An 18068-nucleotide genomic window follows, 5' to 3' on the forward strand; every position below is an offset into this window, starting at 1 on the left:
GTGGATTTGGGTGTTGCTGGGTGAGAGCTGAGCTTTCCAGACCCTGTCCACAGGAGTAGCTCTGTTCAGGTTAGAAGGGCTGCTCTACTGAACCAGGTCTGTGCCTGGAATTCTTTATTAAACCTTTTCTGCTTAATTTCAGGTTCCCAGTCACGAACCACAACAACTGGGCCTCCAATCCCACACCTGAAATGGTCACTCATAGAACGTCCCCCAAGAACCCAGTTCTGCTTTTTTAAACCTTTGAGCCCCTTACAGCAGTACTGAAGGGATTTGGCTTCCCACTACATCACATAATACAATGACAGTTCAGGTAATATGTCATGTTCATACCTTTCCATAAATTTTTGAAATATTTTTCCTCGGAGACTATCACAAATTTCTTCTATATATGGCTAAAAAGGGTGAAGAAACACAATTAGTATTTAAGCAGACAATAAATGGTTTTTGCAATCCCATCCATTACACAGAACTCTTGACAGTCCCACAGAGCTCCAGCTCATTCTGTGTTTTCCTTAAGAAGCCTCAATGAAACATTTAAGCTTTATTTGGCTTCCAGAATCCGAGCAGGTGCCCTGAAGTCAAAAATAAAATATCTTCATGAGCTGGAAAACCTTCAAGGTTTACCTTGGGAGGGGGCAGGGGGGCAAAAGTTCTCATCTCAAATGTATTTAAACAATAAACTGTCACCCCTGTGGAAACCGAACTTCGCAGAGCTGCTCTCTCATCTTTGTGGTGCTTCTCTCCTCTCTGTCCTTGCTAAGAGACCAGTACCTTCAATTCACAAGTGACTTTTCCAAGGGAAATCCCTTCCCTGGATGTGAGATAGCCCCCAGCGACCTCTACTTTCCCCCAGCTGAGACATCACCCAGCTCTGCAGGTACCAGTTTGTCATTTCTCCTCATTGCAACAGCCAGAGCAGCTCACAAGCAGCAAGAGAGATCAGGCAGAGGCAACCTCCACATTTTTGCAACATATGAAAATACATCAGATTTAGAGAAAAGACATTTAAGCTTACAAACACCCCCATGACTGATAAGACAATTTCTCCAGTTTAGTCTATGCTGACAGGATGAGCATCTTCCTGATGTAAAGTGATTTACTCTAAATCATTTAATGGCTTAAAATTACAGAACTATAAAAACTCCTCTGTTCCTATACCAAGGTATAGCTTGCTTTTATAAATGTGCTTAAAAATATTATAGATAAGAAGAGTAATTTGTAATTTTGACTTAGAAAAGCATTTCAATCCCACTAGTACAGCTCAGAATACATACCAATCCCATTTATTCTGTCTCCTAAAATAATATGTACAAAGTCACTTACTGTCAGAGAACTGAAGCTGAACATTCACACTGTGAAAGCTCACCTGAAAAAGGCTGGCTGGCACTTGTTTCTTGGCTAAATGTGTTTGCACATGATCTACAGCTTGTTTTGAGAAGGGCTTTTGGAAGAGAAAAAGAAAGATTTCAAACAGTTGGAGACGTCAGGAGTTTCATTTCAGGTCACAGCACTGTTGTTCTTTTCCTCATATGGAAAACCACCGACCCCAGAATGAAACAATACGGCCTCCCCCAGGTATATTACAGTGAATATTGATGTGAAACATGCAGAATGATCCAGTAATATAATTATTCTAAAGCAGGAAGTCAGGAGAAGGGAAGATGAGGAGGAGGGCGAGATAATGCTCCTTTTAGAAAACCATAAAAAATCCCATTTACAGGGACAGCTCCAGAGCCAGAAGCAGACATGGACTTTTTACTAATAAAATAATCTGGTTTTGATGAAAAAAATGCTTAAACCCTTCACCCAAGGAACCAATCCACCAGGACACACCACCTTGTAAATTCCTCTTTCAAATAAGAGTAAATGAAACTGTTAAAGACACATCAATGGGCCAAAATTTCAGCTGGAGAAAATGCGTATTTTCAGTGACTTTAACCAAGCTGCATCTGCCACAACGTGGCACACACACACCTGGCACTCATCTAATCTTATTTTAAAACAGAGATTTCCTTTGAAGAAATATAAATGAGATAAATCTCCTGATACTTCCTTTGTGTACCACTAATAAACAGTTCAATAAAAATGGGCCCATCCTGCCAATTTTTACACCTCAGTACTGCAATTAAAAAAAACAAAAGCAACAAGCTGAACTCAGCCAAAGCCAGAGCTGAGATTTCAAACAGAAATCCAGAGCTCTGCAAGTATTTGTAACGATTCCTTCAGCAACACTGTGAGTGAAACAGCAGATCTGTCGCATGATCCCTGCTGTCAGGGTACCCTGGGCAGGGGGAACTGGGAGGATACACACGTGGGAACAGGACAGCAGCTCCTTCATGATGTAGGTGTCGTAGATCTGCCGGCTGCGGGACAGCCGCTCCTCCTCCGAGTCCAGCTTCTCGTACTCCTTGATCTGCAGAAAGGGGACAGGGAGCATCAGACAACTTCTAATGATTTTTCAGTCATTTGGCAAAAAAAAAAAAAAAAAAAAAAAAAAGCTTTATTTTGCTTTATTATTTTCTTAATTAACACTTAAAAGGAAAACCACCTGCAACACCACAGTTACAGCTGATTTGAGACTTCCCTTCTAGTTTGGAATTTTCCAGCCCTGGCACAGCTGCCCAGGGAATGGTGGAGTCACCATCCCTGGAGGGATTTAACAGATATGTGGATGTGGCACTTGGGGGACACGGTCAGTGGTGGCCTTGGCAGTGCTGAGAGAACAGCTGGACTCAATGGTCTGAGAGGACTTTTCCAACCCAAGCAATTCCCTGATTCTATGATCACAGCACACTGGGTACAATGTCCAAGAACGAATATATAAGGTACATTTCAGAATGTTCACATAGTTCAGCTACATGGTGAATTTGAACCCTAAAGGTGGCTAAAACACAGTTTCACAAAATATATCAAGTTTCCTCAGGTGTGCTCTAGGAGATCAGTGTGTTCCAGGTGAAACAACAGAAATCTCTCATGGTTCATTTACAGAACAAAACCTAACAACCAGTTCCAGAACAAAAAGTTCACCAAGTCCAAGAGCCCTTTGGAGCATATTTAGGGAAAGAGTTCTTCCAGGACTGACAGAACATAAGAACCATGCAAGATCTTTAGGGACAGGACGCAGCTCTGACTTGCTGGACGCTCCCAGCATTGCCATCTGAGGTTCTGGGATCCAAACGAACAGTCCTTGTGCAGATTTGCTCCACACCACAGAATCCCACAAACATTTAGGTTGGAAAAGACATCCAAGATCATCCAGTACAGTTATTGAGAGACAAACTGGGACCAACCCATCTTTGAAGGTGGAACATTAATTAAACTCAGTATCTTCCTGGTCGTACTCCTCTTGTTTGCTGATACGATAAGGCCCCAGTTCCACCCCAATTTGCCATCTGTGCTTCTTCCCTCTTGATACCAACTTATAATTAAAGTGATTCAAAATGTCTTTGCTCAAGAAACACTTTTAATTAATGCAATGACACAAAATAATTAGAAGTATAGGAGGAAGCCTGATCTATATCTGATTGTCTTCCTTGAACACAAGCTCCTGCCCCTCAGTATTTGGTTGTTAAAGCTCTCAACTCTGCACCCAGTGCTGAGGGCTCTCATGGCAGCCCCCCAGCCATGTTGGACCCAGTCACCATTTCCCACCTCCCCTTACAGTGGGATTCTTAATGAAGAAACCCTTTGTTTTGTAAAGGTTTGGAGAGTGGGACAGCAGGTAACAAACGTCCTCACCAGTGATCTCCCATCCTGGCTGGGAGAACATCCCCCCAGAGGCTGCCTGACACAGCTCATCACACAGGTGATGAGATCAGACACCTCTCTGTGATCATGCCCAACACACCCCTGACATCGTCAGGGGCAAATTTTACATGTTTATTAAAGACAACGTTACAAAAAATCCACAGCACGAAGAGCTGAGAGTGTCCCACTTCTAACACACCCTGTCCCTGCCAGCACAGCTTCCACTCCTGATCTGGAGAGAAGGGAATGTCATCAGATACCCTGGCAACCTGCAGCTCTCCTCTGGAAAAGGAGCTGACAAAGGATCTCCTCAAAAACTGGAATCAGAATTAATTTGTTTTCAAGCACCTAGAAGCACTTTTTTTTTTTCTTCTCCTTTTTTTTCCCGTTTCCTTTCCCCCTTTTTTTTTTTAAATTCCTTTTCTTTTCCTTTTGAAACCGATCGGGATGAATCACTCATCCCGTTAAATGCCTGATCGTGACTCCAGCTGCAGTGATATGAAATCCCTGGAGTACGGAGCTCTTCTGCATCCAGCAATTTTTAATGTAGCAATGCACTCAAATTATTCTACGTGTAATAAATGCAGCAAGTAAATCAAATATATATAAAAAAAGGAAAAGCTCCTGGATCCGGTATGTCACAGAGGAAAACACAATGAGCCTCTCTTTAAATATCCTTAATGGGATTTTTCCAGAAGTACATGACAAAGCACTGAAATTCTTTTGAGGCAACACTTTGCTAATAACCTAAAAATATAATTTTGAATTGTTTCAGAGATAAAGAGGGAGCTAAAAATATCTTGCTAAACAATCTGGTACAACAGGCCTTTTTGGATTACTTATGACAGTGACATCGTCAGTGCATAAAAAGATGGAAATGATAGGAAAAGATCCATTATTGACAGCAGGTATCTGATCTGAGTGGGGGACAGTGTATCACTGAGGACTGATCTGCAAACTGATCCCAGCCATTTGTGCTTGGAGCCCACTGGCACAAAAACATTTAAATGATCAGCTCAGAGTAAGGCAGACAGAGCTATCCCAGGGAGCAGCTCTAATTAACCCTGAGCAATCAGGCATGTGCATGTCTGCACTGAAACCAGCACCTGGGAGGGGATTAACTGTGGGTTTAGTGTCACAAATGGAACAGGGAGTGAATGAATGGAGGGATGGGGCTCAGGTCGTGCAGCAGTGGCGGCTGGGGAAGGACACGGCATGTTCCTTGGAATTACTGGTCCTTTGGGATGTGCCCTGGGCATGGTGCCTGTCAGCTCCTTCACTGAGTATCTCATGACAAGGGAGTACAACTCATGGATCTAAAGCCACCTCTTGTGAACCCCGTTGGAGGATCCTCTTACCCCTGTGCAGCTCTGCCACAGCAATTCCCAAAACATCTCACAGAATCACAGGATATGCTGAGTTGGAAGGGACCCACAAAGATCACCGAGTCCAACTCCTGGCCCTGCACAGGACCATCCCCAAGAGTATCATCCAAACGCTTCTGGAACTCTGTCAGGCTTGGTGCTGTGACCTCTTCCCTGAGGAGCCTGTTCCAGCAGCAGCTTTCTTCCTATCTCCCTCCCACCATGCCATGACACCCCAGCTGCACTCTGTTGGCTTTTCTACAGGTAAAAGGACGTTAGGGAAAGGCCTGAAGTGTTTGAGAGTGTCATCCCAACTCCGACAACTCTCCCAGCTCCTTTCCTACCAGCCCATGCAGCTGCTCAAAAAAAATGGGCAAATCCCATCTATGGTACTTGAAATACTTTTTAAGAGCCCTATACCAAATCAGCAAGTTGATTAAATATTCACACTGCTACACATGGACCCCCTCCTTCCCTCTCAGCATTCCCTGCCCGAGGAGGAGCAGGACAGCCTTCCTCAGCCTTTCTCCCTGCAGAGCCCCAAACCTCCCTCACTGGCCACTCACCTCTTCATAAAACTTCAGCTGGGGGACAGCTTCATCAATCTCATTCATGCAATAGTCTTTAAAGAGCAAAAATCCTGGAAAGAAAAACAGAAAGATCAGAAAAACTGTCTCATTACGATGATGACTTGTAAAAAGGCACACAAAACCACCCAGGTACCATCATGGGCTGTAAATACCTGTGTGAGCATCCCCACTTGCCAAGGTTTAGGATGTTGATTACCAGGCAGCTCTTCATTCCCATCACAAAGGGATCCCAAGCCTCCCTCACCTCCCACAGGTGTATTAAGCCCATTCCCACTCCTGAAATCCTGCTGAGGATTTTATGAGGCACTTCCATAACGCACCAAAATATCCCATTCCTCTTCACAGACCACATTTTCTTCCTTTTTTTTTTCCCCCCACTGAAAACAAGACATTATTCATGTTTGGGGTTTTCTGGAATAGATTTACCTAAATTTTATTGATAAAACACAGCCTCTTTTGCATTCCCATTTCAGAATTACCAGTTCATGTTACCTCTAATGGGGTTTTATTGCACAATAAATTACACCAGAGTTTTTACAATTCCTTTGCAAGTAATTTAGAGCCTGACCCCAGCAGCCAGATGATGAGGATCTTCCATTATGAGCATTTTAATGCAGTCACAACCTTCATCCCATGGAAGCACCATCTTTCCATGCCTCTGAGCTGGCACCTGCTACCCTGGTACTTCACACAGGGATCTGTGTCATAGGGGTGGGCTGAGAACTGGGTGAAACGTCCCCATCACTGCCAAAACCCACCAAATCCACCCAAAGTCGCCCATCTCCTCATCCAGACCATGCCCCTCCACTGAGCACACCCCTCCTTGCCAGCCTGCGTGGCATGGACCTGGTTTTGAGGACAAAACGTGCCACTTAGGGACCTGAAACAAATTCCTTATTTCACACATGATGGAACCAGCGGCGGCACGGAGCAGAATCCTGCTGAATGGACTGAACTTTCCTTGGACAATGAACCAAAGAAGATTGCAGCCGGGTAATTAAGAGACTGAAGAGTGGCACAGACAGCACTGAATGCACTGAAAGAAAAATCCCTGGCGTGGTCCCAGCTCCTGGCTGGGGACCAAAAAAACCCACAAACAACAAAAAAAACACAACAACAAACCACAAAGACAACTGTGGGAGGAGTGTGAAAATATACCAACACACATTTCCAACAATGCCACGCCAAACATTCCAGCCCTGCTTAGTATTTTCCAAACTTTTTTAATTTAATTATGGCAGAGAAAGAAAAGGTTCCCAAGCCCAGGGCACGGGGAACAATCGGAGGCTTATGCTGCCGTGGGATACACTCTGCTCCTCCCTGGGGCCCTTTGGCACTGCAGTGCCATGTAAAAAAGCAGATATTCCCAAAATTTACAGGCTGAGAGAACTGGGAATGTTCAGCCTGGAGAAGAGAAGGATGTGTGGAGATGTCACAGCACCTTTCAGTATCAGACGGGGTCTACGAGGAAGTTGGAGAGGTACTCTGCATCAGGAACTGGACTGACAGGACAAGGTTTCAGACTGAAAGGGGGGAAATTTAGGTGAGATACAGGGAAGAAATTCTTCCCTGTGAGGGTGCTGAGGCCCTGGCACAGGGTGCCCAGAGAAGCTGTGGCTGCCCCATCCCTGGAAGTGTCCAAGGCCAGGTTGGACAGGGCTTGGAGCAACCTGGGCTAGTGGAAGGTATCCCTGCCCGTGGCAGGGGGTTGAGCTAAATGAGCTTTCAGGTCCCTTCCCACCCAAACCATTCTATGATTCAAACAAATCCGATTAGAGCTTAATGTTCTCCGGACTGGAATTGTTTCTGTTTCGACCTCCCATTCTGTCAACAGATCCTGCACTTCCCTTGCAGCACAAAGGAAATCTCCTTTACTGCTGCTCTTGGATTGAGTGAAAAATGATCAGCCAGAAACTGCAGCTCTCGGATAATGGCAAAACGAAGTGACAGATGCAGCATTGACTAAGTGACAGGAGTTTTAAGAAGTTCAGGGAGAACTGACGAAGAGCACAATAAGCACAGTTAACGACACACAGAAAAATAAGCCCAGGAACAGAAAGCAGGAATTAATAAAATGATAGCGTTAAGTAACAGCTAAAAAGAACCAGCAATTATTTATGAAATAAAGATGCTGACAGCTTTGGCTTTAAAGATTCCTTCTGCTATAACTATATAATTTCTGCAACAACCAGATCACTGGTTGTTAAGGGAAAAGAAAAATATTTTTTCAAAGCTTTCTCTGGTAACAAAGTGATGGATGATATCAATAATACATACACAGTGCAAGGTAGCACCCAGCTCCCAGCCTCCTCCTTCCCAGCCTCTGGACAACTATTTTTCCCATTATCTTGGTACAGAAAATCTTAGGCTAAATTTGCCAAATGCCACAAATTGCACTAAGACTAATTACCAGGTAAAATGTCTTTAAAGGAGGGGTAAAGGCCACTCTTGAGGCTTGCAGCTCAGTCTTCAGCAGATGCTCACGAGCAGGTAGGGAAGGGGGTGAAGAGAGCAGATCCAGGTGAGACACCTCATCTGTAACCAGGTATTCCCAGAGCTGATCTCTAACCAGATGAGGTCCTTTTCACAAGCTTATTTAAAGCCACCTGTTTGCTAGCAGAGCCTTTTACAAAAATAAATAAAATCCCCAATGTAGAGCCCTATTCTTACAGTTTTAATAAAGAAACACTGCCCTTTCAGAGAATCCCAGAATTGTTGGAGTTGGAAGGGACCTCTGGAGATCATTCAGTCCAACCCCCCTGCCAAGGCAGGGACACCTGGAGCAGGCAACACAGGAATGTGTCCAGGTGGGTTTGGAATGTCTCCAGAGAGGAGACTCCATAGCCTCCCTGGGCAGCTGTTCCAGAGCTCTGCCACCCTCCATGGACAGTAGTTCTTCCTCAGGTTGGGGTGGAATTTCTTGTTTTAGTTTATGGCCATTGCTCCTTGTCCTGTCATTGGCACCACTGAACAGAGTCTGGCACCATCCTCACACCCCTTGGAGATATTTCTATGGATTGATGGGATCCCCTCTCAGTCTCCTCCAGACTAACCAGTCCCAGCTCCCACAGTCTCTCCTCATAAGGGAGATGCTCCAGATTCCAAATCATTTTCATGGTCTCCACTGGACACTCTCTAGCAGCTCCTTGTCTTTCTTAAACTGTGGAGACCAGAACTGAATCCAACACTGCAGATGTGGCCTCACCAGGGCCACTGGCTGGGATTAAAGCTACCTTCTCAATTCACAGTTCCCTGGCATTTTCCTGCCCTGCTCCCAGTGCCATGGCAGCAGGATTGCCTGGTCAGCAGGATGGGCAGGCATGGAGCCCCTGTCAGCTGGGAATGGCTCTGCCAACATCCCCCAGGACAGCAGCCAGGAGAGCCAGCACTGCATCTGCCTCCTCCAGCAGTCTAAAGGTCGCCTGCATCCACAACACCACCTCTCCATCTCCACCAGAATACCAATTAGCTGAGAGCATGGAATAATAAACAAAATAAAATAATAATGAGGAACTCCATCATAAAACACTTGGAGAAAATGACTTATCTAGTTCCAGCTGGAATTTTATGAGTATCTGATTCAAATAACCTGTTAACAGAAGTAAATAAAAATCTTATTAAAGCAAACAGGAGTGACTAGGTGAGAGAGCAGAGCTAAAAATAGCCACATTTAGCCCCAATACAAGTGTTCACAATGTCACTGATTGAAAGGAAGCTGCATCTATTTACAGCAGGCCTGAACGTGGTCCAAAATGCTGATGTAGACTCTTTCTAGTAGGCAAAATAGCAAATTAGAGAACAAAAATACCAAGCTGTTTCCAAATCCTAACGAAACGTGCTGTGTATAAATACGGAATCATGACAAACAAAGAAGTAGTGACATCTGCACCAGAGACGGGCTCGTTTCCCAGCACTGCAGCCAAAGGCTCCGGCTCCAGGCAGGAAAAGTTTCAGCACAAGCCAATCAGGAATGTGGCTGGTGCTCTGCAAAGTGTGCAACACAGGGCTTGTCCCTGCTCCGGGCACTTAAAGGTCTCTGACCCAAGTCCCTCAAAGACCTCTCCTGATCTTACAGGGCTGAAGTAACAGACCCGTCAGTACCAGTAACAGGTCTGGGTCATAGACACAAACATTAGGGGTAGAGGTCTACTATTAAATCATGTGAAAACTGTAATTCCAGCCAGGCTGCAGCTGTCACAGAACACCCAATCAAGTTCAGATCCTGCCCCGTACTGAACACATACTCAGCTACCACAGCACAGGGTTATTAACACCACCTAAGTGCTCCAGAACAGAGAGAACCATCAATTTCCTTCTTCAGGAACAAAGAGACTTGCTATTACCAGGGCAAACTGCATAGGAATTGTGCTTTGGCAAGGACCAAAGCCACAAAAATCCTCACAGCCCAGAAGGCACCACAGATTCCACTACTTTTCTTTCCCTAATCTATTCTTTGCTAATAGAGCCTAATGTTCATTCACTTTACATTAAAAATAATACATCATAACAGACTGAAACATATTCCTGTGCATACAAAGCAGGATAGAACAAACTGTATTTCATGAGAGGATATGCATCCAATGGTGAGGGAGCACAGAACAATTTCCCCAGAACAGAATCAAATTGAGCTCAAAATTAGTCTGCAAGTTGCCAGGTAGCTTGTTTAATGACGTCTAGAAATCATTATATGAAAATAAGCTTTGGCTAAAAGGTTTTAAGTGTTGTCAAAGAAAATCCTTATTTTCAGGCATATTTTCCAATAGCTTTTCACCCAAGGAAATCATTAACGCTTGTTCAAGCTTGGGCAGCCCTCTTCCCATATTGCCAGACCTGTGAATGCCTTTAAGTCCTGCAGGGAGAGGAGCAGGAGAGCTGAACCGCTTCTCCAGCATGGATGTTTGGGACACAATGGAGGAGTATGCACAAATTCTGTGTCAAACCTCAAAGGCCTGATTGAACATGCAGATTCCAGTCAACTAAAGTCGAGTATCAAAGGCATTCAACATATCAAAGGTGAAAGAAAAATTAGGGTTATATATAAGAAAAAGATGGTCTAATAGCACTAAAAAAAGGTATATAAAAACATTTTAACTTTTAAGGACCACTAAAGACAGAACTGAAGCATTTCATTTCAATCAATCAGTTATTGCAAAGCACATGAATAAATTCCTCCAGTAAAGCTAATTAAGGAATACACAGCAGTTGAGCTCTCCTTCTTTCTTCACTTGTAAACAGAAGAAACTCCCACCCCTTTGCAACTAGTATTAGCAGCTCCAGCAGGCTATTAGCAAGCTAACAAGCGGGAGCAGCTTAAAAACGTCATGGTGGTGGACTGTTATTTGTTGTCTCTGTTCTTTCCCCACGTCACAAGGATATTCAGACCCTACAAAGGACGTGACAGCTGTTATTTTCTTGATCAGTATTTTTCCATTACACACCATTTTAAAATTACTTATATAACACAAGCCAATATCCCTTTACTGTTGAAAAAATCACACTTTTCCTTCCGACATGCTCCAAGCTATGAACTTCACTGTTGCCAATTACTGCACACGCAAACTACACTGGGAGCTGCAGTTCTGCTCTTCTGGAAGGGCCCAGATCCATGAGTGGCTTTTGGTGGGGAGCAAGGCAATGGGATCATTTGATGAAGACATGGAGTAATTCCACAGCAGAAAGGTGGTCTCAAATCCCTGATGCCAGTATTTGCCTTAGGAAGTTCTGCTCAGTATCTGAACCACGTAAAGAGCCAAACTGTTCTGCCAGAGCATCAAGGAACTGTTGTACTGTGGTCAAAATCAAAACACAAAGCCAGTAGTATTCAGTTAGTAAATACACACAGCACTTAGGTAAAGAGGAGCAAAACCACTAAAATAACAGTGACAGAGTCCAGTTGATTTTCCTGCAGGAATTTCTGAGCCTTCCTCTAGTTCATTTTGGCACTCTCAGAAAGCTGCTGTGAGCTGGAGGCTCAGAAACAGATGGTTCTGCTGCTCTTCACACTCCTTCCCCTTTTAATCACAGAAATTATGGGCAGAAGTATCGAGAAACATTCAGAAACTGGTGTGCAGACTTCTGACCCCACCTATCCAATCTCCACAGACACACAAACACCTGTAAGAGCAGGTTATTACAGCGGTGTCGGGGAAGGGGGCCAGGACAGAGGGAACCAGCTGCCCTCCAAGGGTCCTGCTCTGCTCCCCTCTGGAGTCTGGGGATTCAGAGGCCTGACAGTGTCCATCCCTCACCTCCTGACAGTGCACCAAGTGATGTTCTCCAGCCAGACCCTGCAAACCCAGACCAATTCCCCGGGGAGCTGCCATGTGTTTTATCCATGCTCTTTTATAGGACAGATATTGGTATGGAACAATAGCAGCATTTGAAAATGAATCCATGGGATAACTGATAGCCAGAGCTCTCCAGCTCCTCTGCCCTGTGCCTGCCTGACCGCTCCATCCCTTAAAAGCACTGCTGAAAGTAAGAACACTTAATAGCTCCAGTAATTTAGATTCTACTGACTCTGCTGCTGGTTCCTGAGCTGTTCTCCTGTTACTGATGAGTTATCCCACTGAGAGAAATAAGCAGTACTGGCAGGCCCAGAGAATCTGCTCTATTAGTAATACAGAGCTATGCAGGTAAATTAAAGTTGTTATTATGCCATGATACAGACATGGAAAACCAATATTTCCCCATTTCACAGTGGTGTTCAGATGCTTAATTAGTCTGTGAACTGTTTCAAGACACACTGATAAAATCTCCATGGGAGTGCAACCGTTTCAGATTGACTGAGGAATTGCTGGGTGGGAAGAGGTGGAAATCAGGATTGTGGATGAACAGTGATGGTGTACAAGGAGAATATTCCACCAGAAAGAGACTAAGAAGGCTCATGTGAGTACAAGTGGATAGAAAGCACTACCTTTGGCACAGTATTAATCAAAGAAGCTCCTGAACTGGAAAGGACCCACAAGGATCATTGAGTCCAGCTCCAGGTCCTGCACAGACACCCCAACAATCCCACCCTGTCCCTGAGAGAGTTGTCCAAATGCTCCTGGAGCTCTGTCAGCCTTGGGGCCGTGACCATTCCCCGGGGAGCCTGTTCAGTGCCTGACCACCCTCTGGGGGAAGAACCTTTTCCTGAGATCCAACCTGACCCTCCCCTGACACAGCTTAAAGCCGTGGCAAACGGAGCTGGGAGAAGAGGCTGGAGAGCCACCACTGCAGGAGACCGAGGGCTTGGCTCTGCAGCTGTGGGAGGACTGAACCAACCACCCAGGGCCCATCTGATCCTAAAGGAATGAGTTTACCTACGAGCTTCCTGGGGCAAATCAAACACACCTATGACAGGTGCACAGTGGGGCCACTGCCTGGGGTGTGTGTGTGTTTGGTGGAAGCTTCACTGGAAACATCCAAGAGAAATGTCATTCAAATAATTTATAACTTGTTCTCTCTATATATAGTGATATTTGTTAATATTCTCTTCTTATCTCCTATGATACTGATTCAGTTCAAAATTTCCAGTCTGCCTGGAATTCTTGACAATTTAACCCCAGAACTGTGTAACTGCACTGCTCTGCTGAGAAAAAGACTTTTTCTCCATGCCTTAAATCTTCCAAGAACTACACTGCATATAAATGCAAATATACCAGCATATGTAAATTATCCATTATGTGACGTTCCAGATGATAGGATATATATTTTTCCTATTTTAAAGCTTAGATTTAATCTGCAGCTCCCCTGGGAAATCACACAACCGAGCATCTTCAACCCCCCACAAAGGCAGGCAGGGGATCAGGCTGCAGCCCAACAAAGAAATGCTCAATTATTTATCATCAGAAGAAAAACCCAGATGAATACATGCATTTTGATAGTGACTTTGGATACTCTTTGTCCCTGACATCAAGACAGACAACTACAATGCACATAAAATCTACAGTGGGAGTTCCATCAACATCCCTCTAAACAATCTCCGATGTAATTCATGCCAAGCACCACTTTATTTTACCACAAAATAAGAGGGTTTTGAAAGAAATGTAGCTTCCAGTAACACTGAAATTATGACATAAAAAACAGATCATAAATCTAACACTAATTTGGTGAAAAACACTGAAAACAGCAGAACAGGCAGAGTTTTAGAAGGCTCTGAGGGTGGATTTTCTCTCTTTCACTGTTCCATCCCGTTTGATACAAGCAGAGAGAATGGTGTAAGGAGCAGCTCCTCTATGAGATGTCTCACATTAATGGTTTCTGTTTCGGTTTACAGTCACACAGTTTCCGACATCTACTTGTGGTTTGGGTTCTGTGTTGTTTTCCACTGATCACAGAACTGTGCAAGGACAGCACGGCTTCAACAGATCCCTGAGAGCCTCCTGCAGACTGTTCACAACCCAAGCTCCAGTCTCAACTTGTATTGAAAATAAGAAATAACACAAGAAAGAAGAAGATCGGTCTTTAAACAGCATTTTAAATGTCATTTTTTTGTTCATAAAGCAACTTCCTAATTTTGGTGGTGTCTACTTCTGTGTGGTGGCTGCCAAGTCAGAACCGGAACCCCAGAGAAAAACCACTTGAACAAACAACCTGGCTCCTTGATTTTACAGAAAACCCACCAAGTAACGATCTTCCCTGCTATATGGCTGCACATTATCTAACATCAAAGTACCAGAATAAAGCAAAATTATAGCAGTGCTACAAGTCTCATGACACAGCTAAGAAAAGTCATCCCTGCTCTCTTCACAGCCAAAAACTCAGGTGCTTTTCTTTATTCCCGACCAAGTTTTATTGCCTTCATTGTTATTTCCTCAGAGGACTATTTAATTAGTCCAGAATGCCAACAGCACATAGATCTTCTGCTTAAATTAAACAATAGCTTAAATAATGCTCTAGGGAAGCACTTTTCCCAGCCTGTTATTTTTAGGCAGCTCGGGGAGTGCAGTGCACTGCCACACTGCCAGCACAAAGAGGAAGAGCAAGAATGTTTTTCTCAACAGATTTTAACTCCTTTCTAATGATTAGCACCAAAGCTCTGAAATAATTAAATGAGTCCACAACTAGAGAAACAAGCAACAGAAAGCATGATTCATTGCCCCAAAAAACACCTCTGTTGCTGTTCACACCCTAGTTTTGGGTTGGTTTTTTTTTTTTTTTTAAACAGAAAGTTGTCCCTGACCAAGCTGGAGGAAACAGCAGCCAGAAGGGTCAGGAGCACGTTTCCCTCGAGCTGAGGCAGAAAAGTCCCTGTGCAGAAGGATCTACAAAATAGAGCAAACGCTCTGGAAGCTCAGCTGAAGAGCTCAGGACCCACAGGGTGTGTGCTGAGGGGAGCAGGATGACAGGAGCAGAGCAGGAGCCTCCAAGCCCCTCACCAGCTACGTGTGGGTAGGAGGCAGCAGTGGTGCAGATGGCAAAATGCTCACCCTGGCTGGGAAGGCCTCCAGCTTGGAGCCTGCTGGTTGAGGAGGATATGAAAGACAGTGAAATGAATCACCCAAGAAAGATCATCCCTCACTATGCAAAAGTGGATGGTAAATAGGGAAAAAAAAATGTTTGCAACTTGTTACACGACACCTACAAGTTGGTTTAATTAGTTCTTCTACAAGTGATGAAAATAAAGATCCAGCTTCAGGAAGGAAAAAAAATGCAAGTTACTTCCTAGGCAAGGTGAAAAACACTTCAGCAAGACCAGCTGCTGAAACAGCTAAAAGATATCCTGTTCTCATCCTTCCCAAGACCCAAACCCAACGGTTCTGCAAAGAGATGAGAAACTGAGAGGGGTGTAGACAAACCACCATATCTCACCAGCTTCAGGAGATGAGAGCAGCCTATTTGCCTTCAGGAGGGAACCAAACAGTCATCAGAGAAGCCAAGGCTGAACCGAAGCAGGACATGAAGCTGTAGGATGCTTTAGCATCACATCCCAGGATTTCTAATCCAGCTTTATTCCCTCAGGAATTCCCTCACAGGTAGATGCAGTTTGCCTGAAAGCCCAGCGTCAGACACAAGAGTCACTGAACTATAAGTGGCAGCAAGTTTGCTCCAAAGCATTTAAGAACCAACAATCCTATTCTGAAGCAACATTATGACCTAACTGACTCCCTTTAATGCCCCCAGCCACCCTGGCTGCAGCAGACCCTGATCTGCCCTGCGGCCACACTCCTGACAGCTCATTTCCCACCTGCCCTCTGAGAGCAGGGGCTCTCTAAGGGTGCCCACCCTGCAGGACAAGGGAGCACGAGAAGGACTCCACATGCAACCTTAATGCAGTTATGGAGTACATTCCACACATAAATTATGGATATTGGGATACCAGAATCTCAGAATGGTTGGGGTTGGAAGGAACTTTAAAGCTCATCTCATTCCACCCCCCTGCCATGGGCAAGGACACTGTCCACTAGACCACCTCGCTCCAAGCCCTCTCCAACCTGGCCTTGGACACTTCCAAAACCATCTCAAAACGTCTCTTTTTCTAAAGAAACTGATAATCTGGTGTTGTAGCAAACAGGATGTGGTAAGAAGAAAACCAGCTAAGGTGGTTACGCACTCGGCTTCGAGACACGCTGTACTTCCCCAAGAGGCTTCTGCTGGTGGAGGAAGCAGCTTCTGCAGGAACAGCCGGCTGTGCTGGGCTGGCAGTGCTGCCAGAGCTCTCGTCTGGGTGCTCCAACGAGCTTCATGTCCTCTGACTCATCGGGCCATTCTTAGAGAGTTCAAGATCATTCTGGAGCATCGCTCCAGCAAACAGCAGTGCCAGCGTCAAGAGATGAGGGCAGCTTATTTGCCTTCATGAGGGAAAAGATGTAAATAGAGAACAGATGTTTGTTTATGCAAATATGATTAAGCCTTCAGGCCATTGTCCCCCCTGATGAGTTTCCTGCTCTTAATCTGATCCTAAAGGTTTTGGTTTCCAAGCCCAAGATGCCTGTGTAGTTGCACACCTGAAGGAAGTGGCAGGGAGGAAATTTAGGCCAAGCTTTGACAGTGGGACCTGGAAAGCATTGACTCTAAAAGGATTTTAGGGCTCATTAAAGATAAACACTTGCAGATGATAAGACCAGAACCATAATTAGACACATCCATAGGGAAACATCCACAGGAACACTCTGCATGACATCAGAGTCCTTGTATCAGACAGCTGATCAAAGCCTGGGTTTACATTTGAAAGGATACTGAAAACTAAAGAAAAAACAGTGACCTGGAGCTGTGAGGAAGAATTTATGTCTGGGGGAAAAAAAAAGCTTAACAGTCCTCATCTACAGCACTTGCCAAGCTAAAACCAAGTAGCACGACGCAGTTTTATAGTCAGTATGAGAGGATACAGCAGTGCATACTGGATGGCTCCTCAGCTGAGGAAATAACGGCCCCGAGGAGCTGGCAGGAAGGGATGAACCAGCAGAATCACAGCCCAGAGATTCACTGCACTCGGGTTCATTTAGACTCCACCCCACACCTGCACGCCCAGGACCTGCCCTACCTGTGGTCTGGCCACATCCCCGCCGTACAAACAGACAACAAGCAGAACAAAAAAGTGATTAGACTTTTAATTACCTCCCCATATTTCTTTTCACCAGCCTTTTGCATAATGCTTGCCTAAAACTGCAGGTACTTTACCACAAGCAATTATGCTAATGTCTGGAAACAGAGCTAATTGAATGGCAAAGAACACACTAGAAAATGCAATAAAATTTAAATGAACAACCACAGTAAGGAAATAGAATATTTTTCAGTGCAATGCCAAGTCTGCTGTTAAAAACAGTCGTGCTTAGCTTTAATCTTTTTTTTAATTCCATTCTAAATCCTACTTCAGTTTCAGAAATAACTGAAACTCCAGCAAAGCGGTAACAGAACTGCTCCTTCTTTCCAGGTTATCCAGGACAAGTCCTGCTCTGACAGTACCAGGGGAGAGGAGGAGAAAACCCCTCCTCTCTGCACAGCTCTAGCTCTGCAGCTCAACACCTGGGCAAGAAACTAATATGTTAATGAAACTCCAGGCTCTAAAATTCCAGGTTCAATGACTACTACAAACATGAGGGAAAGAAAGGAAAGATCTAGTCCTCCCAAACTTCCAGCTACCTAATTATAATTGCTGTAACTTATCAAAATAACTGCAACAGTCCTGTTTTTCAGAACCAAATGGTAATGAAAAGCATTCAATTACATAAATATAAATATCTATTACATAGAAGTTGGCCTGTTGGACTTCTTTTTTTTTTTAGAGAGAAAAAAAAAAGGACTTCTTCATTTCACTGTCCCCAAACATGCTCAGTTGAAGCCAGGCTGTGTTTGGTTGCTTAAAATTCCGCTTATTTTGCAAGTGCCATGCTACAGCAAAATATTAATGATTCAGCACAGGCATCTGAACTGAAGCACA

At 44.4% G+C, this 18068-nt stretch overlaps 1 protein-coding gene across 1 annotated transcript in view; it reads right to left on the reverse strand.

Annotated features, from left to right (window-relative positions):
- Positions 1-18068, reverse strand: part of GRK3 (G protein-coupled receptor kinase 3) — a 65881-nt gene that overhangs the window by 28958 nt on the left and 18855 nt on the right. The window contains exons 3-6 of the mRNA XM_027722315.2: positions 5681-5754; positions 2315-2416; positions 1370-1444; positions 334-395 (exon numbers count right to left, since the gene is read on the reverse strand). Of these exons, the coding sequence (XP_027578116.1) occupies positions 334-395; positions 1370-1444; positions 2315-2416; positions 5681-5754 (313 nt within the window). The remainder of the gene's footprint in view (positions 1-333; positions 396-1369; positions 1445-2314; positions 2417-5680; positions 5755-18068) is intronic.

The sequence above is a fragment of the Pipra filicauda genome, unplaced genomic scaffold (assembly GCF_003945595.2).
Source record: "Pipra filicauda isolate LSUMZ 115617 unplaced genomic scaffold, ASM394559v2 scaffold33_size4404698_pilon, whole genome shotgun sequence".
In the NCBI taxonomy this organism is placed as follows: Eukaryota; Metazoa; Chordata; class Aves; order Passeriformes; family Pipridae; genus Pipra; species Pipra filicauda.